The sequence below is a fragment of the Macaca mulatta genome, chromosome 4 (assembly GCF_049350105.2).
Source record: "Macaca mulatta isolate MMU2019108-1 chromosome 4, T2T-MMU8v2.0, whole genome shotgun sequence".
NCBI lineage: Eukaryota > Metazoa > Chordata > Mammalia > Primates > Cercopithecidae > Macaca > Macaca mulatta.
The window spans coordinates 143,953,283-143,977,106 of record NC_133409.1 but is presented as its reverse complement, the minus strand read 5'-3'; the positions used below and the strand labels follow the sequence as shown (position 1 = coordinate 143,977,106).

Genomic DNA, 23,824 nt, shown 5'->3' with positions numbered 1-23,824 from the left:
GTGACAGTTTTATCACCCAAGCTATTGGGCTAAGCTTCAAGATACCAAACCCTCGAGTAAAAGCACAGCTAGGAGACAGCTAAAAGGAGCTTAAGACTCTATATAGTCATTTTATTATAAATGGCTACTTCAGAGCCAATATATTTGACTTTGGCTTTAAAAAGGCAAGATTAACCATTACACATTTTGGTCAAGCTTAGGAAACAACTTGCTAATAATCTATCTTGTGAAAAAAGATGCCTCTGGGAAATTCATCGTATTGGTGGAGGGAGAAAACACCTACATTTTTGCTGTCACTAAAAGCCAAACAGAAACCTCCTGTTATCAAGGACCAGTGGAAAATTACTGCTTATTATACAGCATTACATTTACAGAAACTGCAAGTGCTCATCACAAACTGAACGTCACACTTACCTTATCAGAAAGAGCAGCCTGGCACTGGCACAGGAGTGTAACAAAACACGGTCAATTTACTAAGCCTCCCGATAGCCGAGGGTATTGTTGGCAATACAAAAGGTAACAAAGGAGTGGACTGGCTGAGCGTGCAGGCTGCTATCCTGCCATCTCTGGGAAGATCTGAGCTCAAGGCACACTTGAACTTCCCTCCAGCAGGCTGAAGAGAGAAAGAGTGATTTTCACGTATCCACCAAGGCTTCCAGATTTAGCATGCTGCCTACTCCCATAAATGTTATCCCTACTGAGTCACTCAGAGAAGAGATGGTCTAACTACATGTGTCAGAATCCACAAGTGCCTCTATTTGCATTTGGATCAAGGCCCCTTAGTCTCAGCTGGTCCTGAGCCAATTGGGAAGGCTTAATTAGTGAGCCCATGAGAGGAGGGAAGTGCCCAGCACAGAGCCTGACCTAAAGCAGTGGCTCAAAATATGTCCACTAAATTAATGCCTAGATAAATACCAGACTTTTGAGTTCGCATAAGCCCATGCCCTACAGTTTAGGGTTCCTGGCAGGGAAATGATTCAACAGTAGTTGAATGATAATTTTAATTAAGGAAATAGCAAAAGAAGAAAATACTGCCTGAAAATATCAGTGGTTCTATCCCCAAAAATGAAAAGCTTAGAAAATTGTGCCCTGTGTTCCCTTCTCATCTCCTCAGAAATTTATAAAGTTAATTAATATTAATGTAAGAACACCATATTAAAGCAATGTGAAGGTATAAATTTGAAAATCAGACTAGAAATTAAAAAATGAAGGCATCTGTAATTGTAGATTCACAGTACGTGCCATGTCTAACTAAAAACTTGATTACTTCTTAATGTTATTGTGGCTCTGTCTTCACAGGGCAATTGGGGCTTTCAATTAGCCTACTAGATTCACCCTCAAACAGGCAGAGGCTGTGATATGAGGGGCTCAATGGTGCTCTGAGAACACCAACCCTGAAGTCCTGTTGGTTTAAATCTATGACCCTGACACTAGATTAATGTAGATTTGGGTTTTGATTTTAATTAGGAAAAATGAATTCTGAAGATTCAGAAATGTGAAACCAACAAGTTTCCAGGAGCCCCTCCTTCTCCCACCCTCAGCATACCCTAGAGAAAAGACTATACATTTCAAAGCCCAAGCATCAGAATTTCTATTAAGCTTATATGTCCACTGCTAAATCCTACAGAGAATTCAGTAACTCCCCAGAGAATCAGGAAGGAAAAAAGAACAATATAAACAAGTTACTCTCCTCTAATAGAGCAGTACCAACATGTGCTATCTTCCTTTGCCTGAGAATCACCTAACAGCAGAAATTTACACTACGGCTCTGAGAACCGGAGATGAGGAGGCCAGCGGTAGTATCCAGTCTTCCTCATCTGAGGAAAACCACGAACTCTGGGACAAATTTAATGTGCAACATTGCCTGGAGGTAGAAGGCCGAACAAGATGACCACTCATCAGGTCAAGACTGCTAAGCCACATTACTAGGAATACAAACATTCTTTCACTCCATTTAGGTTTATTACATGGGCTCCATATTGTTGTATAAATTTGGAGAAAGAAGTGAAAAGTGTATGAGCAGAAAGCACTCGCAAACTTCCTCCAAAGCAGCTGGTAAATGTGTGCAATTCCAGATGATCACCACTTTGAAACTATACTTTAAAACTTTGTAAGAAATGTTTATTACTGATACTCAGTACATAATTTACAACACCATGGTGAAATTCACTTACATTCCATTTCAAGGGATAGTGAAAAGAAAATGTCAACTGTGGGGAAAATATGCTTTATAGAGCTTGGCTTAAAACACAGGGAAAAAAACCACATATGCAAGTCTCTTTTCATGGAAGGAAATAGTCTAATAAATGGCCTAATGAACAGCGTAATGATTTTTTTTTAAGTAGGCAATAGGAAGGAAAAGGGAAGAAAAACAGGCTAATATACTCTACAACCTGAATAATGAACCCCTAGATAATCTAGATTTGACCACTGGTGTAGAAGCTATACTTTTAAAACCAATTTTAAAGTATGAATTATGATACAGCTAATAGGCTGGACAAATTAATATTCTGTGGAAGTAGTAGTGACAGCAAGGTAGGAAATCATATAGAAATAAAGGTGGATTTCTCTGTAATCCGTAGTCTTCATCATACCTCTGGAAGGTGGATATTTGACTTGTACCTTTATGTGATTTTAAAATCTGAAGTTTATAGGCTCCTTGGGTTGGGAAGTCACCAGTCATTCCAGCCACAACATGAGCCAGTAGCAGATGGGCAGGCTCAAAATGCATCTTTTCAGAAGGATTTCCCTAACTCCATCCCATACTCTGATAATGTTTATATACTTACAGTACTTATACATCTGATTTTGTATGTTTACTGTGGTCTTATAGGCCATGCAAAATTCTGGGGAAAATGGACTCAGAATCAGGAGACCTGGGTTCTAATCCAGGGCTTGCCACTAGATGAGAACTTGGGAAAGGCACCTGTGACCGCTGTCTTATCTGTAAAATGGGAGGCTTGAACTACGATTTCCAAGGTACTTCTATCAGTTATAGTATCGTTTGATTCTAGGATCTTGTTTTGTATTTTACATTGTGTGTGTGCATATGTATGTGTGTACACATGCAAAGTGGTTCCCAAATGTTCTGTATAACCTATAAGTTCCTTCAGAGAAGAAATGTCTTCCTGTCTCCTCAGAATTGTCCTTCACAATGTATTAATAGTATGAGCCTCTACCCACTAGGGTCACTGAACAAATATTAGACTGAATCAAAGTTGTGCATTTGATTACAGACCTACAGAGATGACTCTGGGAAAAGCTGGTCCTATACTTCCAAGGGGATAAATCCCAATGTACCTTGAAAAATGGCCAGATTTTTAAAAGTAACCTTTCTCCTGGACTAGGCCCTTATTTCTTCCCTTTTCTGAAACAAACCCAAGAAACAGTAAATGTATCAAGTTATATGCATGCCAATGACAGTAGACATTCACATAATGGAGCGATCACCTGTGTTTGGGAGGAGAAAGATCAAGAAGAACTCATAGAGCATTTGGCTGGGTCTTCAAGGGAACACTGAATAGGTGGAGACCTGAAGATCAGCCAAAGCAAATAAAAATAATCAGCTGACCTAAAGCATGGGCTCATTTAACAGTAGTGATTAGGCCAGACTGAAAGGAAAGTAGGAATATAAGGACTGTAAAGAGAGAATTACAGAGATAAAGGTTAGAAAGTCTGGTTAGAGTCAGAGAGATATGGTAATTATATATTTGAAGTCTGGACATGTGGTTTAACAGGAAGCAGAATATTTAAAACCAAGATGTTTAGGGAGAGCTGGTCATGTAGAGATAGAAGATGATCCAGGTAAGGATCTGAGGCTTTCCTTAGTGGATCACTGAAGGTCCCTGTACAGGGATTAAGGAATCACAGCAACGACAACCTAGCAATAGTGTTCTAGACTCTAGAATAGCAACAGATGTAGAGTATAGAAATTCTCTGCAATAGTATTGAGGGAAACTCACTAGAAGCTACCATAAATACTCCAGGAAAGAAGTATGAAGGTCTGAATATGGAGGGAGGCAATGGGAATAGAAATAAAAGATGAAAGGATATAACAGAAAGGATATAGCACCTGACTGACTGTGTAGGGCAAAGAAGAAAGACTCAAAGAGGTAAGTGACGCCCAGGGGAAGGGAGCTACAACAACAAAAGCAGGGACACCAAAGGAGTGTATCTGCTTTATGGAGAATGACAATGATGACTTTAGTTTGAGACAAGTTGTGTTTGAGAAACCATTCTAGAAGGAGCCAACGGAAAATATGAATGAAAGAGACAGCTGAAGCCAAGAGAATGAGCTAAATGGTGACTCTATGTGCATGCTGGACCCCTGAATTCATAAAAATGCCTTTTTCCTTCTTTTTTAAACTCTGGAAGAAAACACGAGCCTCTTAGTGCTCTAGGATAGAGCTGAGCAAGCATCAATCATGGCATAATTACCAAAACAGAGCCTTCTCATTAGATCCAGAGGCTGGCTGCTGACTTCTGATTACAATTTAGTAAACTGAGGCAGGTCATTTTAAGAAGGTAAGATCGAAACTCCCATGCCTTTCCTTTCTATTATCTTTATTCACTGACCAATAAATAGGCTCTACTTTCCTGTTTTTGCAGATGCCCATGCTGACTGTTACTGTGGTATCTGCTGCTCCGTTTGCTTACCTACCTTGGGATTATGTGACTGACAGATTATGTGCAGCAGGTCCCTTGTCTGTACTGCCCATTTCAGGGAAGGGGTTAATCAAGGCTTTGTCATGGTAAGGTTGCTGACTGAGCACCTCACTGGGTGGTGGTGGGCTGGACCCTCTGCAGCCATCCTGAGACCATGAGAGGTACAGCGAGCTCTAGGATTCCAGAGTGAGGTCTGTTCTATTGAACAGACTCTTTCCTGCTGGAAGAGGTACATGTGATGCTCTGGCAAGCAGTTTAGAGTCCCTCTTCAGAGTTTAAGGTTGGGCTTTTTTTTTTTTTTTAACCTTTTACTCTAAAAATCCAGAGAAGCAACTGAAACATTAACCAGACAAACTCGGGATTTTAAATCAAATCAATTTCTGAATTGAAAGGGGCACAGCTGGCAAAGAGTTTTAAAAGCACTTGGCCCCTCCATAAAAATAAATTTTACTCTCTCTATGAGTGGTTAAAAATAAAGGTAATGGACTTCCAGCCAGTAACCAACTTGAAGTGATAAACTGTTACTAGGGGATCCAAGTCATTAACGTGAGGGGCAATGATAGATGTAAAAACCAAAGAAAACTGAGCCTCTGGCAATACTGAATTAAAACTTGTGGAATAATGCTATAAATGAGCCAAGGATGACAGATCAATAATGGGTTAATACAGAGAAGTTAGGAAGACACATGTGTAGTTTACAAGGACTATATCATCAGGGGCAACTGTTATTCTCTCCCATAAACTCTTCCTTGCCTCATGTGACAGCATCTGAGCTGGAATGGACAAACGTCCTGATTGGGCTTTGTGACAATGATACCTCCAGACAGTAACAAGACAAACGAAACCAACATGCATACATGACTGGAGACAGAGCAATGGCATGCATGCTTCTATTCATTCAGATCAAGTACATACTGACCCCTACAAGTGTTAGGTCCTTGCTAGGCTACTACTATGGATCAAAGAGTGAGTAAAACACCAAATCCCTGCTCTCCTGGAGCTTACCTTCTGGTGGAGAAGAACAGTAACTTAACAGCCATGCTATGGAATGGGGAATTGCAAACGGCAACAAGGGCTATGAAAAAAAGTAGCTTGGTTTTATGAGAGGGGATAACACAGTGATTTGATCAAGATGGGTGGTCAGGGCAAACTTTCCTGAAAAGTGGCCCTTGAGCTGAGAAGAAAAGGGTAAGTGGGGGTGGTTAATGAGACAAAGGGCCGAGGGTGGGCTCCAGAAAGAGGCCAGCATGGCATATGCAAAGGCTCTGTGGGAGGACAGAGCATGACGGATGGTGGGAAAACAGAGGATGCCAGGGAGATGGGAACAGGGAGAGGGATGCAGGGAGAGTATGGAGAGGCGGGGGGCCAGATTGTGTAGGGCACTCTAGGCCACACAAAGAATTCTGGTCTTGATTCAGAGAGCAGCAGGAAGCAGTGCAGGGTCCTAAGCAGGACGATACTAGAGTTGTGCTTGAAATGTGCCACCTGCCTATAGTGAGTATACTCATGGGAGGGCACAGAGGGAATGTGGGGAGGTCAGTAGAGTGGAGTGGAACAGCTGAGTGATGATGGTAGGTGAACTAATGTGATCTTGATTTATTTTTAATCATTTGGAATATAATATTAATAAGAAAGTTATGTCCATAGTAAAATAAAAAGTCTTTCTGACCATGTACATTTTGTGTGCTCACACAGCTCACTGAGAAAGTTTTATTGAGCTATGTTTCATTTTTTTTTTTTAACAGGCATGGAAAAAATTATTACCCTCACAGAATAACGTGGCTCCTGGGTTAAGTAAGAAAGAGGGAAATGGGAGCTCTCAGATTTTTCTTCCTGATCATTTGCTACCCAAGAGGACTTCATTTCCTTCTAGCTCCTTTAACTTCCAAATGTTCTGGGTGGAGAGGAGCCTCCCACTGGGGGTCCACAGGATCTGCTGACCGCTCTAAATTTAGAACTCAGGCAATTCACACACTTAGCATCAAAATCTACTTTCCACATGCCTCCCAATGTTTGGGTAAATTTTTAATAAAAACTTCCTGTAATACCAAAGATAAGTTCCCTTTAAATGTGCAGGTATGACTGGCTGACTCCTTATTGCTATTTTCTATTCTAAAATAATCATCAGCTTTAGGTACTTCATAACCCCATAAACAAGTGTAACCGGTGTCTCCAAGTGTGGCCTAACATATAGATGACTTCTATAGGGCAAGCCTGCTGATCTCTCATCGTTAACACAAGGATCTGCCTAGGGTCAGACTTGACGTGTGTGCACGTGTGTGTGTGTGTGTGTGTGTGTGTGTGTATGTTGTCTAAATTCTGCTATTTTCTTCATTTTTCATTTTTTGAAACCATTCCTCTTACAGGTACATGTTTCTTCATTGTTCAAGTTCTAAAACTCTTGACAAAATTAACACTAATGTTTGCCCTTTAAGAAAAAAAAAACAGAAAAGAACATGACTGGCTTTTTTCATTACTGTCAAATGCTATGTAGAAAAATGAATTAAGTATGAAAAGAGAAAAATAAAATCTTCATCGAGCATTTCAAAAGTGACAATTACACAACCAGAGCTCATTAATTGGCTCACACTTCTCGAAGGAACAAGCAAACACACTCCTCCAACCTTGTAGGGCAGAAAAATCTCAGGACAACAGCCCTGTCTGTTATTACCAATATGGGATCTACGCGACAGTCAAGTGCTTCAATCTTCTTGGAAACTAACGTGTCACCCAACTATGAACTATGTCTCATCATCATTAGTATCAATGAGGAAGACATTTCCTCCTTTATATCCTGCTGTCTTTCTGTTGCATCTTATTTGTGACATCAAGTTCTTTACACAAACCTCCAAATCACATGGTTAGCAGTGACCTCCTAGAACCACCCCAAAGTTTTTGTTAAGTGTTAGATTAAGAAAGAAAGCAGGCAAAAAAAAAAAAAAATAACAAACCTTTCTCAACATTGTCACTAACAATGGCAAAGAAGATGCAAAAAAAAAAAAAAAAAAAAAAATCACAGGCAAAGTAAATTGTCTCTAGGTTTTAAATGTATCATTTTTCAATCTTGCTATATTTTGGAAGACTTTACTGAGGCTATAACTCTCCACCTTTAATTTATACTGTTGTCCTCAGCCACTGCAGCACTTAGAACAAGAAACATGTTCCTTTTTCTAAGATTCCTAGAGAATAAATAGCAGATACAGAGACAGATCCCAGGACTAAGCGGCAGTGCATTTAGCAAGGGGACACACAGTGCTTCTCGGATGTGAATATAATCATGCTGGAGACCAGGCAGCAGACGGGTCGGCTCCACACAGGTCTTCCCAGGTGGCACACAGACAGTCAAGGTGCTTCTCAGGGAAGGCACAGGGGAGAAACTTCCCAACATTAGGATGCTGTAGAGATTGCCTGCTCCAAGGAGGTGCTCCAACCCCCCAAGTAGGCCAGGGCCCTTTGAGAGGGCAAACTCAGATGGGAATGAACTTTGGGTGTCCTGGGGAAAGGCAGAAGAAAGTACTCTTGGAGAAGTGGGCTTTAAGGAGCCCATGGAGAGAAGCATAAGGAAAATGTGGCTGGAGTGTCCTTTCCGGGGAAGCACAACTCGTGCTTGGGCTAAATGGCAAGGTTCTGAAGAGCCGCTGGGATATTGCTATGTATAGCACTTAATTTTGTTGATTTACTGCTGGCAGCGAATAAACCATGCCACTCTGCCCGCATCTGCTACTCAAATAATGGCAAGGACAAGCATCTATAAAACACTTATGGCTCTAGCAAAAAAAAAAAAAATTTTTTCAAATAAAGTGTTTTTAGATTTTAAAAGAAATACATGTAAATTGGTCAGAAAAATGTTGAAAATTAGAAATAATTCCCACAATCCCCTATACAAAGTCAACCATTATTAATATTTTGGCATATTTCCTTTTGGTTTTCTTCTTCCATAATTCTTCCTATTTATGATAATACTTCTATAATTTTGTACACTGCTTTTAAAACAGCTTACTTATGTATTTCCTTAAGTTATTAAAAAAACTCTTTGCAGCATCATTTTTAATAAACACCTAGATTGGGGGAAAAGTTTATTCAGAAGGGAATTTAGATGGTAAATCTGGCAGGATATAGAAAGTCTGTGATAAAATTAGAATCTAAAGGCTAGAAAGACTAGGTAGTTCCATATTAGGACTATAGAATTCCCCAGTGGAAAAAAAATTTTCATTACCTAATTCTTTTTATCTAATCATTTGTATTTGCCAAAATGTTTGGGAAGGGCACAGTTTTGGATAGATGATGGCTGGGGTCACTAATACTTTGGCAGACAGAATTACTATCCAACAGGACCATGACAAAACAAAGAAATTGTTTAAAAAATGAATGCAAATGAGGTCAATATGTGAGGGAGTACACTGGCAGGAAACACGACAGCTATATAACATGGCAGAGGCACAGCCAAGCACATGAAAGGTAAGGAAAATGACTTGGGGTCACTGGGGACTATCGACAGCTGACTACAAGTCAGCCCATGCTGCAGTGGTTTTGGGACTTCAGATCCAAGATGGCTGACATCGTAGGCACAGTTCGCTCTCCCTTCCTGGAAACCACTGACATGCTACCACAGAAATGCAAAGAGAATACATTCAAAAAGGTTGCAAATTGGAGAGGACATCAGTAAATGAAAAATTTTGGTGAATTTTGAGAAAATGATATGCACATGAAATATTACTCATTTATAAATCGAGGAGAACTGGGCAGATTTCCATACCGAAGCAAACTGAGCAGGATAATGACAAATGACCCACATCCAGCCATGTCATTGTGAAATTTGAGACTACCAGAGGTGAAGAGAAGATCCTAAAGGCTTCTATAGAGAAAAATAAATTACTACAAAGAATATGAATCAGATTGACATCAGATTTCTCATCTGCAACATTAGATACGAGATAGCAATAAATCCAAGCTGTTAGACTTCTGAAAAAAACTGAATTCTATACCCAGTCCAACTATGATTCAGATATGCTGGGCTTCTGAAAATTTGTATTCTATTTCCCTTTTCTGAAAAAAAAATTACCCATAGATTTATTCTGTGCAATGGCCATGAGTGATCTTTCTTTCTTTCTTTGAGACAGGGTCTTGTTTTGTCACCCAGGTTGGAGCGCAGTAGTGTGATCTTAGCTCACTATAACCTCGAACTCCTGGGCTTCAGCAATCCTCCCTCCACAGCCTCCTAAGTAGCCGCAACTACAGGTGTGTGCCATGATATCTAGCTTTTTTTTTTTTTTTTCTCACATTTTATTTATTTGGTAGAGATAGGGTCTCACTATGTTGCTGGGGCTGGTCTTGAACTCCTGGCCTCAAACAATCCTCCTGCCTCAGCCTCCCAAAGTGCTGGGATTATAGCAATCTTTTTAACTAAATGTTCAGGCTCAACAGACCCAAACAAGCCATAATTGGCTTTAGATTCACCTAGGAGACAGAACGGGAAACACAGCAAGCTCCCAGCACAGCACCAGGTATTTCTTCCCTTCGGCAGTCTTTGTAGCAGTCAACACAACCGTCTGGGGGCTATTCTTTTTGGCCTGCAGGTGACACCTCAAATAAGAGCATTAAGAATCAAGAAAAAAAAAAAAAACAGAGAGTATATAAGACTCAAGGAAAAAAAAGAGTATATAAGACTCAACAACTGGTGACTGTGGAGCTGCTCTGGCTTAGAAGCCTCACATTCCAAATAGAAACTAATACTTCTTGTGACAGCTCCATAAGCACAGATCCCAGAATCGCAAGGAATAAGCCCAATTACAAAAGTCTCTGCACTCAGGGAAGCACAAGGATCTATAGTTTCTGACCAGATATTTACAGTTCTCCCAGGCCACATGCAATGTACCATTTCAGGGGTAATTTTTAAAATCATAAGCAATGTTGCTTATAACGCCACAGACATTCCACTACAATCAGGTTTTCAGGGGGACAGGTCTAGAAAACTAACAGAGGCCCGAGGTCAATATCTCAAGCAAAGGGAAAGGGTTTTTTGTTTTGTTTTGTTTTTTTAAACCATTTACCTACATTCCACAAAAAGAAAATGAAATTGAGGAAACAGTGTTACCAATGATAGGAAAGAAGAAATTTTAGGATCGCAGACATAAACAATCTGTTCAAAATCAACCAATGAACAAACAGTATGCTTCAGAAGATTCTGCAACAGGAAAAAACTAATCAGAAACTTCCAGAAAACAAAAAGCTGTCTAACAGGAAGCTACTTAAAATGTGGAATAATTTTGAGCACTTGTAAGGAAATCTAATCTGCTTTATCAGAACAGTACAATTCTTCCAAGAGGGGAACAGGTTTACTGACATAGAATAACATTTTCCTAACTCTAGATCCAACCAATTACTAGATCTGTCATGAACAATGTTTATATAATCATTATATTATAATGAGATCTTAGTGCTTTTCCCTTTTCAGGATCAATTTATAGTTAACACATAGATGATTTAACTATAAGTTACAGAACAAAAAATAAGTATCACAATGTCAATATAGTAAAGCAGCTAACAGAAGATGAGAAGTAGAAAGGGAAAAATAGAGGGAAATGTAGTGGGTGGCAATTTTTTCATCAACGTAGTAAAGAGTCAAGAAATATTGTTTATAACTGATGGATCAAAAAATAGAGGTTTAGGCCGGGCGCGGTGGCTCACGCCTGTAATCCCAGCACTCTGGGAGGCCAAGGCGGGTGGATCACAAGGTCAGGAGTTCGAGACCAGCCTGACCAATGTGGTGAAATCCCGTTGGTGAAACCCCTCTGCTAAAACTACAAAAATTAGCCAGGTGTGGTGGTGTGCCCCTGTAATCTTAGCTACTCAGGAGGCTGAGGCAGGAGAATCACTTGAACCCAGGAGGCACAGGTTGCAGTGAGCTGAGACCACGTCATTGCACTCCAGCCTGGGTGACAGAGAGAGACTATGTCTCAGAAAAAAAAAAATAATAATAGAGGTTTAGCCGGGTACGGTGGCTCACGCCTGTAATCCCAGCACTTTGGGAGGCCGAGGCGGGAGGATCACGAGGTCAGGAAATCGAGACCATCCTGGCTAACACAGTGAAACTCCATCTCTACTAAAAATATAAAAAATTAGCCGGGCGTGGTGGCGGACGCCTGTAGTCCCAGCTACTCGGGAGGCTGAGGCAGGAGAATGGCGTGAACCCAGGAGGCGGAGCTTGCAGTGAGCCAAGATCACGCCATTGCACTCCAGCCTGGGCGACAAAGCGAGACTCCGCCTCAAAAAAAAAAAATTATTATAATAATAGAGGTTTAAGTATATTATTTAATTGTAAAAGATAAATACTAACAGAACTAAAAAACATAACTAACAAAAATGAGGGATGGTTAAATGAGCTAAATTTCTCATTTGTTTTATATCAAGGAGTTAGTAAAGTTGTTAAGAAAAGAGGTGTGAATTTTTTTTTTTTTTTTAAAGATGAGCTTTCGCCCATCTTAGCTGCCCAAAGTGCTGGGATTACAGGTGTTAGCCACTGCGGCCAGTCTGCTTTTGACCATTTTTTCAGTTTTTAAAACTTCTTGACTATAAAAATATTTCAGCCAGGCGCGGTGGTTCACGCCTGAACTTTGGGAGGCCAAGGTGAGTGGATCACCTGAGGTCAGGAGTTCAAGACCAGCCTGGCCAACATTGTGAAACCCTATCTCTACTAAAAATGCACAAAATTAGCCAGCCATGGTAGCATGTGCTTGTAATCCCAACTACTTGGGAGGCTGAGACCAGAGAATCACTTGAATCTGGGAGGTGGAGGCTGCAGTGAGCCAAGATTACGCCACTGCACCCCAACTTGGGTGACACAGTAAGACTCTGTCTCCAAAAAAAAAAAAAAAAGTGAGAGCTTTTAAAATAAAGGGTACAGGTCAAAGGGTACAGGATTAGATTGTATGAAGAAAGAGGGGTAAAATGTAATTTTAAAAAATTAGTCACTATAAAAACAGAGTTATCTATAATAGAAAATAACTGCTTATCCCGAAAACAAACCAAGAGACTTAGGAGAGCTACTATGAAGGAAAATATCCCACTCCTGGTGCAGAGAAACTAACAGAGACACTGGAGAATCTCATTCCCCAGGGATTTTTCAGAGGACAGCAAATATCTTATGTTTTGATTTCTTTACTAGGTAGAATGCTATCAAGAGGTGGAGCTATGATCTTTGAAAACTCCATATAATTTCATTTATAAACTCACGTACTCTATTTCAATAAAGAGCAGACTACAATTCTTGAAACTAACAGAATCCTCTCTTGAGGTCTGCTCTGTAGCATATTAGTTAAAAAGAAAAACATTTTGCCTTTTATCATTTACATATCTTCTACATTTCTTAAGGCCTAACTTGAAAAAGGGAGGTACAATACATTCAAGTTACGCTTATAAACATAAAATCATAACCTCTGGTTCCATTGATTCTTACAAGGTTAACAGGCATTTGCCTTCTTACTACTATTTCTCTTCTTCTAATGTATTATTTATTTAATAATTTGTAAAACATTGCTATCCCATCTAAGTGCTAAAATACAAAGTTAAAAACATATAAATTATTTAAATCCACCAATAAAAAAGTTTAAAAAGAGAAAAATATGTTGATAATTTAATGCAAAGCTACTAGAAGAGGATCTAATGAGTGAACGAGACTTTGAAACCAGAAAAGTCCCCATTTAACTAAATACAAAATGAATATGACATGTAACTGATCAATAGTCAGTCAATTGGCTCTTGTTAAAAACCCACACTGGGCCGGGCGCGGTGGCTCATGCCTGTAATCCCAGCACTATGGGAGGCCAAGGTGGACGGATCACCTAAGGTCAGGAGTTCAAGACTGGCCTGGCCAACGTGGTGAAACCCCGTCTCTACTAAAATACAAAAATTAACCTGGCACAGTGGCACACACCTGTAATCCCAGCTACTTGGGAGGCTGAGGCAGGAGAATCACCTGAACCTGGGAGGCAGAGGTTCCAGTGAGCTGAGATCACACCATTGCACTTCAGTCTGAGTGTCAGAGTGAGACTCCGTCTCAAACAACAACAACAACAACAAAACACCCACATTGTATAGCACCTTTGTGTTAGTCCATTTTCACACTACTATATAGAAATATCTGAGACTGAGTAACTTATAAACAAAGAGCTTTAACTGACTCACATTTTCACATGGCTGGAGAGGCGTCAGGAAACTTACAATCATGGCAGAAGGTGAAGGGGAGGCAAGCACCTTCTTCACAAGGCAGCAGGAGAGAGAAGAGTGAAGAACTTCCAAACACTTCTAACACCATCAGATCTCATGAGAACTCACTCAATATCATGGGGACAGCATGGGGGAAATTGCCCCCATGATCCAGTCACCTCCCTTAACACATGGGGATCACAGGTCCCTCCCTCGACACATGGGGATTATAATTCGAGATGAGATTTGGGTGGGGACACAGAGCCAAACCATGTCAACCTTTAACAGAGGGACATAAAAGAGAAGAGGAATCCAGTTTACAACAATAAGTGACAAAAGAGACCCGTGGTGGGTAAGACACGTACAAGATGACAAGCTTTGAGGAAGTACAAGGTCTGGTCTGGGAGCTGTGGACCCAATTAGCAAAGACTCTGGGAAGACAAATGCATAGTTGTTCACGGGCCGTGGAGGCCCTTCTATTTTATAAAAAGGGTTCCAGGAGCTTGGGATACATTAACCACTTTGTTTCCCCCTTTTCATCATCTAGCTTGGTACAGTCTTCTTTAGCAGTGTTTTGAGTCCAAAGAGGCAATGTGGTATAGTGGCAAGAACCTGGATTTAAAACTTAGCTCTGCTTCTGGAAGAAGAGGCTGGGATGGTTATAAGATCTGTGCTCCACTGGGAAGTGGCTACCCAACCAGGAACTGACTACATTTCCCAGCCATATCAGCATCTAGTATGGCAATGTGACTAGTTTATCTCAGTGGCATGTTAGTGGAAGTCATGTATGCTACCCGTAAAGCACGGCTTTTCAGAACTAGGTGTACCCTCTCTATTCTTTCTCCTGCCAGCTAAATGTGGCTGATGCTGAGGAGGAACTAGATGGCAGAACCACAAGAAAGAAGCTGCCTGGGTTCCTCAGTCACTTCTGGGAAAATCACTTAACTATGAACACACACACGGGCTGTCCCATGACAGAAATAAATTATTGTGTTAAGCCACCGAAATACTAAAGCTTATTTGTTACAGTAGCAAGAGTTAACCTAACCAACATATATATATATGCTGATAATTACTAAAATAATAATGGCGATGGTGTCAGACACTGCATTAAACAAGTCATCATTAATACTGTTAAGAAATCTTGGCCCAGCCTAGGCAACAAGGTAAGGTGCTATCTCCACAAAAAAAAAAAAAAAAAAAAAAAAATTAGCTGGGCACAGTGGCACGCAGCTACAGTCCCAGCTGCCTGGGAGACTGAGGTGGGAAGATCACTTGAGCCCAGGAGTTTGAGGGTACAGTGAGCCTTGATCTGCACTCCAGTCTGGGCAACAGAGTGAGACGCTGCCCCCACCCCAAGTAAGCACATGAAAAGATGCTCAACATCATTAGCCATGAGGAAAATGCACATGAAAACCATAATGATATGCTACTTCATCCCCACTAGGATGGCTATGGTCAAAAAGATGGGCAATAGCAAGTACTTGTGAGAATGTGGAAAAATTAGAACCCTCAAACATTGATGGTGGGAAGGTAAAATGGTGCAGCTGCTGTGAAAAATTTTGGCAGTTCCTCAAAAAGTTAAACGCAGAGTTATCCTATGACCCAGCAATTCTACTCTCAGATGTAGACCCAAAGGAATCGAAAATATATGTTCACATAAAAACTTGTACAGAAATGTTCATAGCAGCATTATTCATAATAGCCAAGAAGTGGAAACCATTCAAATGTTTATCAGCTGAAGAATGGATAAACAAATGTGGTATATGCATACAATGGAATACTATTCAGCCATAAGAAATGAAATTCGGATATATGCTACAACACGGATGAACCTTGAAAACATTATGCTAAGTGAAAGAAGCAAGGAACAAAAGGTCACATACTATACAATTCCATTTATATGAAATGTCCAGAGCATGCAAATCCATAAAGAAAAGACAGAAAGTAGATTATTGGATGCTGGGGCTGGGAGAGTTGGAGGGAAATGGGCAGTGACTGCTAATGGAGAAAATGTTTCTTTTTGGGGTGATGAAAATGTTGTGGAATATTAGATAGCAGTGGTGGTTGCACAACACTGTGAATATACTAAAAACCACTCAATTGTACACTTTAAAAGGGTAAATTTTATGGTATGTGAATTATATCTCAATTTCAAAAAGAAAAGAAAAGGAGAAATGCATTTGCTCCACCTTGCCTCTTAGAGATTCTGGCTCGACACAAAGAGGCACTGAGCTCTTTTCATGTACCATGATTCTAGGCTGCTCAGAACCCGCAGACTTCTTCCTATCTTCTGCTGCAAGCAGACAAGTCCAAACAGCCCCAGTGCCATATGCATTAAATGCCTCTGTCTGCATGTGGAGAAATAAGGTACAAGGCTTTCCTTACTTTGAGTAACAGCATAGTTAACAACGAGATGAGATAAATAAACAGTGACGCTAGCCCTGAGAATGCTATGAGTGTGGGGAATAGGATAGAGCTCCATAATAACTACTAAAGTATATATTGCTTCAGCAAAGTTCTCTAAGGAAGAAAACAATCCTAAAAAATGTTCTCACTCATAGGTGGGAGTTGAACAGTGAGAACACTTGGACACAGGGAAGGGAACATCACATACTGGGGCCTGTTGGGGGGTGGGAGGCTGCGGGAGGGATAGCATTAGGAGAAATACCTAATGTAAATGACAAGTTGATGGGTGCAGCAAACCAACATGGCACATGTATATGTATGTATCAAACCTGCACATTGTGCACATGTACCCTAGAACTTGAAGTATTAAAAAAAAAGTGTGGTGTGTGGTGGGTGCTGTGGCAGGGTGGAGCGGAAGGGTTCTGAGAGAGGATTGCATAAGGAAAGTATCCTTTTTTCCCCTATTTAGGCACACATGCCATTTTCAAAAGTGTGAGTCAAATTCACACCACAGAATAGAGAACATCAAGTAAATTTCATGTAAGTATTTGGTGACATCAAGTAAATTTCATATAAGTATTTAATAGTCAAAACTGAAGAGAAGATCACTGGAGTGTGTTTTCAATCTCCAAGTAAGAATGTAATTTGGTGATTCTATGATTCTTCTTTGGAGCCTCCCAATCCACTGGGAAGACTGTCTTTTCAATAGGAATAAATTCCTGAAAAGACACAACTTACTTGCAGGAGACTTTAGTTCTGTCAGCAACCATGGTCCACTGTTGCTGGTTGGTAGAAACCTCAACGTAGTAGCTATAGCTTCGATCATCACAATCCCACAGTAGTAACCTGAACAAACAGAAAAACGTAAGATTGCTGTAAACATTTTAACTGGTTGTTTCCTTAGGCTGCGGGCATATCCCTCCCACCCACCTCCTTTGTCCAGCACATTTCTAAGACTGGACAAAGTGAATCCCAAAAAAGCATGAAGAGAACAGGCTGAGTCAGTCTGCAGTGAGAGGCTTTTAATCTTTAGTTTTTTTTCACAAGTCCCCCAATCCCAGGTAGCCTCTGCCCCACTGGTGGCAAAGTTCTTTAGACTGGTTTAGGAGAGAAATGTCCCCAGATCACCCTTCCAGTTTCCTCTAGCTCTCCTCTCCAGCTGGTTCGGCTGACCACTGCTCATGGGAGAATCTGTAACTTCAAATAGATTTTTATTTTTCATTTCTATTTTTAGAGACAAGGTGTTTCTCTGTCATCCTGGCTGGAGTGCAGTGGTGTGATCAGCGGAGTAATCAGGGATGTAAACAGTGGAGGCTCACTGTAGCCTCCAACTCCTAGGCTCAAGTGATCCTCCCACCTCAATCTCCTGAGTGGCTGGGACTATAGGTGCACACTATATATTTTTTGTAGAGGCACAGTCTCACTATGTTGCCCAGGCAGGTCCTGAACTCCTGGTCTCAAGTGATCCTCCTACCTTTGCCTCCCAAAGTGCTGAGATTATAGGTATGAGCCACTGTGCCCAGCCTAATTGATATTTTTATTTTTATTTTTAGAGCACATTTTCACTCTGCTGCCCAGACTGGACTGCAGTGGTGTGATCATAGCTCCTTGCAGCCTCCAACTCCTGGGCTCAAGTGATCCTTCTACCTCAGCCTCCCAAGTAGTTACAAGCATGCACCACCATGCCTGGCTATTTTTTAATTTTATGTAGAGTCAGGGTCTCACTATGTTGCCCAGGCTGGTCTCAAACTTCTAGCCTCAAGTGATCCTCCCACCTCAGCCTCCCAAAGTGCCAGGATTACAGGTGTGAGCCACTGTGCTGGTCTAATTGATATTTCTTATAGTATTTTCTAATTGGTTATAACCTCATCACCTTTATTATCATGTTTTAGCTTCCTTCTTATTCTCACCAGGATTTTTACATAGCTGTAGTAGGATTATCTGATTTGGAGATATAGGCAAACATACATTCATTTGCAAAACTTTCATTATTTAGAAATTGATTACCTTGGTCCTGTTCTTAACCCCCTTTTCTGCCCAGATAAGAACTTAAGCATTAACTGTGTAATTCCATTTACATGAAGCTCAAAGCAGACAATTTATCTGTTGGTGACAGGAATCAGAATAGTGGTTAGCTCTGGGGGAGGTATCGACTAGGAAAGGGTCAAAGGGAATTTTCTAGAATCCTGGAAAAGTACTAATTTTGATCTGAGTGGTAGTTATGCATGTAAATAATCACTGAGCTATACATAAAAGATCTGTTCACTCTGTGTGTGTTACTCCCCCATTTTACATATATATAATTTTTTTTTTTTTTGATATGGAGTCTCACTCTGTCTCTCAGGCTGGAGTGCAATGGCGTAATCTCAGCTCACTGCAACCTCTGCCTCCCGGGTTCAAGTGATTATCCTGCCTCAGCCTCCTGAGTAGCTGGGATTACAGGTGCCCACCACCACGCCCAGCTAATTTTTGTATTTTTAGTAGAGATGGGGTATCACCAGGTTGGCCAGGCTGGTCTCAAACTCCTGACCTCAAGTGATCCACCTGCCTCAGCCTCCCAAAGTGTTGGGATTACAGGCGTGAGCCACTGTGCCCGGCCTAAAAAATAATTTTAGAAAAGAATCTGAGCATTGCAGTACAGGATTAGTATTTTGCTTCTGACAGTGCCACAGGGGAGACAGATATTATTTTCTATTACTTCAGCCTTAAAAGTCCTTCTCATAAAAACTATATATTTTACTGCTTTATAGTTGGTCATATGTGTTTGCTTCCTCTACCAGCTGGCATAGATAGTAAGCTCCTTGAAGGCAGTGTCTATGTCTTACTGATTTTTTCTATACCATTGACAGAATGTCTCACATGGAGCTTAAACTCAGTCAGTGGTTGCTGAGCAAATACACTCTTGTTAACAACAACAATAATGGCTGGGCGTGGTGGCTCATGCTGTAATCCTATCACTTTGGGAGGCCAAGGCGGGCATGGAGCTTAAACTCAATCAGCGGTTGCTCAGCAAATACATTCTTGTTAACAACAATAATAATGGCTGGGCGTGGTAGCTCACGCCTGTAATCCTATCACTTTGGGAGGCCAAGGCGGGTGACAGAGATCTGGAGATCGAGACCATCCTGGCTAACATAGTGAAACACCATCTCTACTAAAAATACAAAAAATTATCCAGGCGTGGTGATGGGCGCCTGTAATCCCAGCTACTTGGGAGGCTGAGGCAGGAGAATAGCTTGAATCTGGGAGGCAGAGCTTGCAGCGAGCTGAGATCATACCACTGCACTCCAGCCTGGTCGATAGAGGAAGACTCTGTCTCAAAAAAAAAAAAAAAAAAAAAACCAATAATAATGATCATGATGGCCAATATTTCTTTAATGTTAACTGTGTATCAGTCCCTATGTTAAGTGCTCTATACAATTTGTCTTATTAAAATCCTTCTAAATATCCTCTTAGCAAGCATTATTATTATGCAATTACAGACATTGAAAGTGTAAGGATTAAAGCATGTTAAGTAACCTGTCTAAACTCATACAGTAACTAAGTGATGGAAATGATACAAGCTTCTCACCTGGTACCTTCACCAAAAGCCCATTTCTGTAATCCCACTGTCAAATGTTTCCATTACTCTAGTTTATATATCTGGTTCCCAATTTACAACCTCTAACCTATCACTCTATAAAAGTGGTTTGTATTATTTTCCCTTAATCTTATGATTATAATCAGTGAAAATCCTTTGCACAAGTTCACTTTAGTGTCATATATAAAGCTATTACTGAGGACTAGGATTGCCTGTATTTTCTGTTTTCCTTTACCCTTACCTTTTTTTGTTGTTGTTGGAGGAGGTTGGGGGGACAGCTTCTCTCTCTGTTGCCCAGGCTGGAGTGCAGTGGTGCAATCATAGCTCACTGCAGCCTCAAACTCCTGGGCTAAAGCAATCCTCCTGCCTCAGCCTCCCAAGTAGCTGGGATTACAGGCACACACTACCACACCCACCCAGCTAATTTAAAAACAAACAAACAAAAAGATTATTTTGTAGAGATAGGGTCTCACTGTGTTGGCCAGGTGGGGTCAAACTCCTGGCCTCAAGCCACCCTCTTGCCTGGCCTCCTAAAGGGCTCGCCTTCCCTTTCATTCCTTATTTTCTATTGTAATTCTGTTTGCTATCCATAATACCTAATATTTTTGAATTCCTCTTTGAAGTAGAGAAAACTGGTAAATGGGTTTGGAAAGCATTAGCAGATGATACCTACTGATTCTCTTTAATACGCCTGAGTGTTTAATCTCTCAAAGTACCCTGAATGAATCAGAAAGGATTCCACTCTGTTGTTCTTAAGTGTCCCAAAATCCTACTCTTATATTACACTAATTTGCTTATAAGAATATGAATCATTTCCTTCATTAGTCATTTCCTCAAATATTATCCTAGTCTCTAAGCACTTTTATGCAGTTAGCCTATGCTAATTTATATTTATTTTGAGTAACTTTTAAAAGTGTATTTTTTGCTTCTATGTTTGGCTCTCATTTTGATTATAAGAACTTTAGAAAGATGTTTATCTTTCTCTTTTTAAAAACTCTGCTTCAAACATGTGGGCTCTGTTCATGGCATATGTTCCATGTATGCTCTGGATTGAAATCATTCATAACTCTGACACAGTAGAGTAAAACTAGGGGAAAACTTAAAATCAATTAATAATTCTCTTCATTTAACAGTTCTGGCAACAGAACTGTTGTTGGAAGATAATGTTGAGGTTACTTTCCCCAATGGAATTTTAAATTATTTATGGAGAGCCAGGTTTATCATATTCCCTATCCTTCTAGATAATCATAAGCTAGTGTTTCTACAGAGGATTAAAATGAAAACAGTCAGTCCCTTTTGGGATAGAACCTAACCAGATCTCAAAATATTTCATGGAAAATGACTGCCTTGAGGATATGGGATATGGAGAAGATAAAAAAATGGAGGATAAATTATGAGTATCATGTATGTTCTAGTAGATATTCTTGGAGTGATAATATATTTGAGGAAAATTTTAAGGTGTATATATCATGCTCTGTAAGTAGCTTATTCTATAAAAGTCCTCCAATTTGTTTCAAGGCAAATTATTATTTTAAAATGAAGGTAATCTGAAATTCCAGTAACTTTTAAAACATACACACACAGTACATATGGTTTGTAACTGGCTACTTTTGCTTAATGGTCTATTACGAATATCTTTTTGTATCATCAAATATTCTTCTACATCATATGTACTGAATAGTATTTCACTGTATGGATGTCTCATACTTTATTTAATCAATCTATTATTATTAGACACTTAAGCAGTTAATATTTCACTGTTATGAAAATTCTTTTCTTTTTCCTTTGGAAACAGGGTTTTGCTCTGTTGCCCAGGCTGGAGAATGAAGTGGCACAGTCCTAGCTCACTGCAGCCTCGATTTCCTGGACTCAAGCAATCCTCCTGCCTCAGCTTCCTGAGTAGCTAGGACTACAGCTGCATACCACCACGCCCCGCTGATATTAAAAAAAATTTTTTTTGTTGCCCAGGCTAGTCTCCAACTCCTGGCCTTAAGCAATCCCTCCACCTCAGCTTCCCAAAGTGTTGGGATTAAAAGCATGAGCCACTGAGTCCAGCCTATTATGAAAATTTTGCAATAGACATTCTTAAGCTAAATCTATGATTATTGTTTTTGAATGATTCTGTAAGTGGAACTCCTGGAGCAGGGCATATAACATCTCGAGGCTTTGATATATATCATAAAATAGCTGTATTCTTCTATTCCCCCCAACCCCAAGCAAAAATCTATACCAATTTATATTAACACTACCAGCATTGCATAACAAATGCCTGTTTCTGTGCATCATCACCAATATTATGTATTATGTTTAAAAATACTGCTAATTTGATAGCTGAAATATCTCATTAATCTGCAATTTTTAACTTATTGAGCTTGAACATTTTACCCATTTTCTACTTACATTTATCTTTTTGTTAATGACTTACAAAATGTCCTCTATATTTAAAGATATTAATCTACTGCCTATCATAGTTTGCATGCTGAAGGTATTAATTTTTATTAGCCTAGTCTATCGATCTTTACCTCAATAATTTATCCTGGCCTAAATTCTTTTTTTCTGAACAGCAGCCAAGTGCTCATACTGGTTAAGACATCCTCTCTCTATTCCTCTATTAAGAGTCCTCAGGGACTGGAGATTGGGGTCATGGTGACTCCTGAGCGGAAAAGGGACACTGATGGATCTCAGGTCATCGAGCCTAGAGCTCAGACTCAACCTACATGCTGAAGTTTTAAAGAGGACTTCTAACTCATGCCCAGGACGCACATTTGCTTGGAATTTAGGCTTAGGCAGGAATTAAACCCCTTTGGTGATTTGATTGAAAAAGGCAACTGCAGCTGAAGAACACTAAAGGAAAAACTGATTCAATCTCTGCTTTGCCATTGAGAGGAATTTTGTTCTACCAGTTCCCTTCATTTCTTTGGCTGCCTGAAAAGTGTATTCTTATGTTTTTGTGCCTGCAACAACAGAGAGCTATTTCTGACTTGTAAACTAGCTGGGAATGTTTGCATGGTGAGCTCGCCCAGGACAGACACTCTCTATGACCTTAACTGAGATGAGCTCCTTAAACATATACCGCACACTTCCACCCACAGATCAGAAGCCATTTTCAAAAGGGGCTGAATAAAGGAAGTTGCTGGCCAAGATTTATCGATGCAGGTCAGGCCGGTGTTTAGCTGTTGCCACAAACCTCTCTAACTAATGAGCCCAGCATGAAATGCCTGGTGATATTATATATGTTGTCTCCTCCGTCTTCCCTTATTCTCACTGTGAAGTTTCCCTAAAAGCAGTGAAGAGCTGGGCTTTTTTTTCTTTTAATTGATTAGCAGATGTGATTTTGCTTACATCTTCCATAAATGCTCTGGCTGGCTGCATACCATTGATTACCAGGGGTTCAGTTTACAGCAACTAATTGCTTTCCTTGCTGGTATTTTGATACAAAATTCAATAGCGAATATGTTTTCAAAACTCTTGTCTTTGTGGCTTGAGTCAGAAGTGACTCAAGGCAAACCCAGTGGACTGAGTTTTCCCGTCTTTAAAACATTTGTTCTCTCATCAGTCTGTGAAGAAAGTTTCCAAGTTGTAGCATTCTAATTGGAAGGTCTGCATTATGCATGCGATGACAAACTATGTTGTGCTGAATGGCACTTTTTTCATCCTTTTCTTAAGGGATTAATACTGTGCCAGATTGTGAACAATGGCTGAGGTTTAACAGTTGAGGTCAACAGCTTCTCCACTGAATTGGTGCCTTTTAGACCAGAAGCAAGTGCCTGTTGTGCCTGTTTCTAACTGTCCATCATTTGTGGGAAATTCCACTGGAAGGCCTGGGACCACAATGCCACTGTTGCTAAATTTTCTCATTTGGGTGAAAACAAACTAAAGGAAGATCAGCAACCAGGATATTAGTGATAGTGCAATAACTTCTGATCAAATCCATTCCTAATCTTTCAGTTAAAGTCAAAGATACTC

General features: G+C 40.2%; 1 protein-coding gene across 6 annotated transcripts in view; it reads right to left on the bottom strand.

Annotated features, from left to right (window-relative positions):
- Positions 1 to 23,824, bottom strand: part of BTBD9 (BTB domain containing 9) — a 481,979-nt gene that overhangs the window by 76,221 nt on the left and 381,934 nt on the right. For all 6 annotated transcript variants that reach the window (XM_078000050.1, XM_015136280.3, XM_028847607.2 and 3 more), the window contains one exon: positions 17,017 to 17,124. In XM_078000050.1, the coding sequence (XP_077856176.1) occupies positions 17,017 to 17,124 (108 nt within the window). The remainder of the gene's footprint in view (positions 1 to 17,016; positions 17,125 to 23,824) is intronic.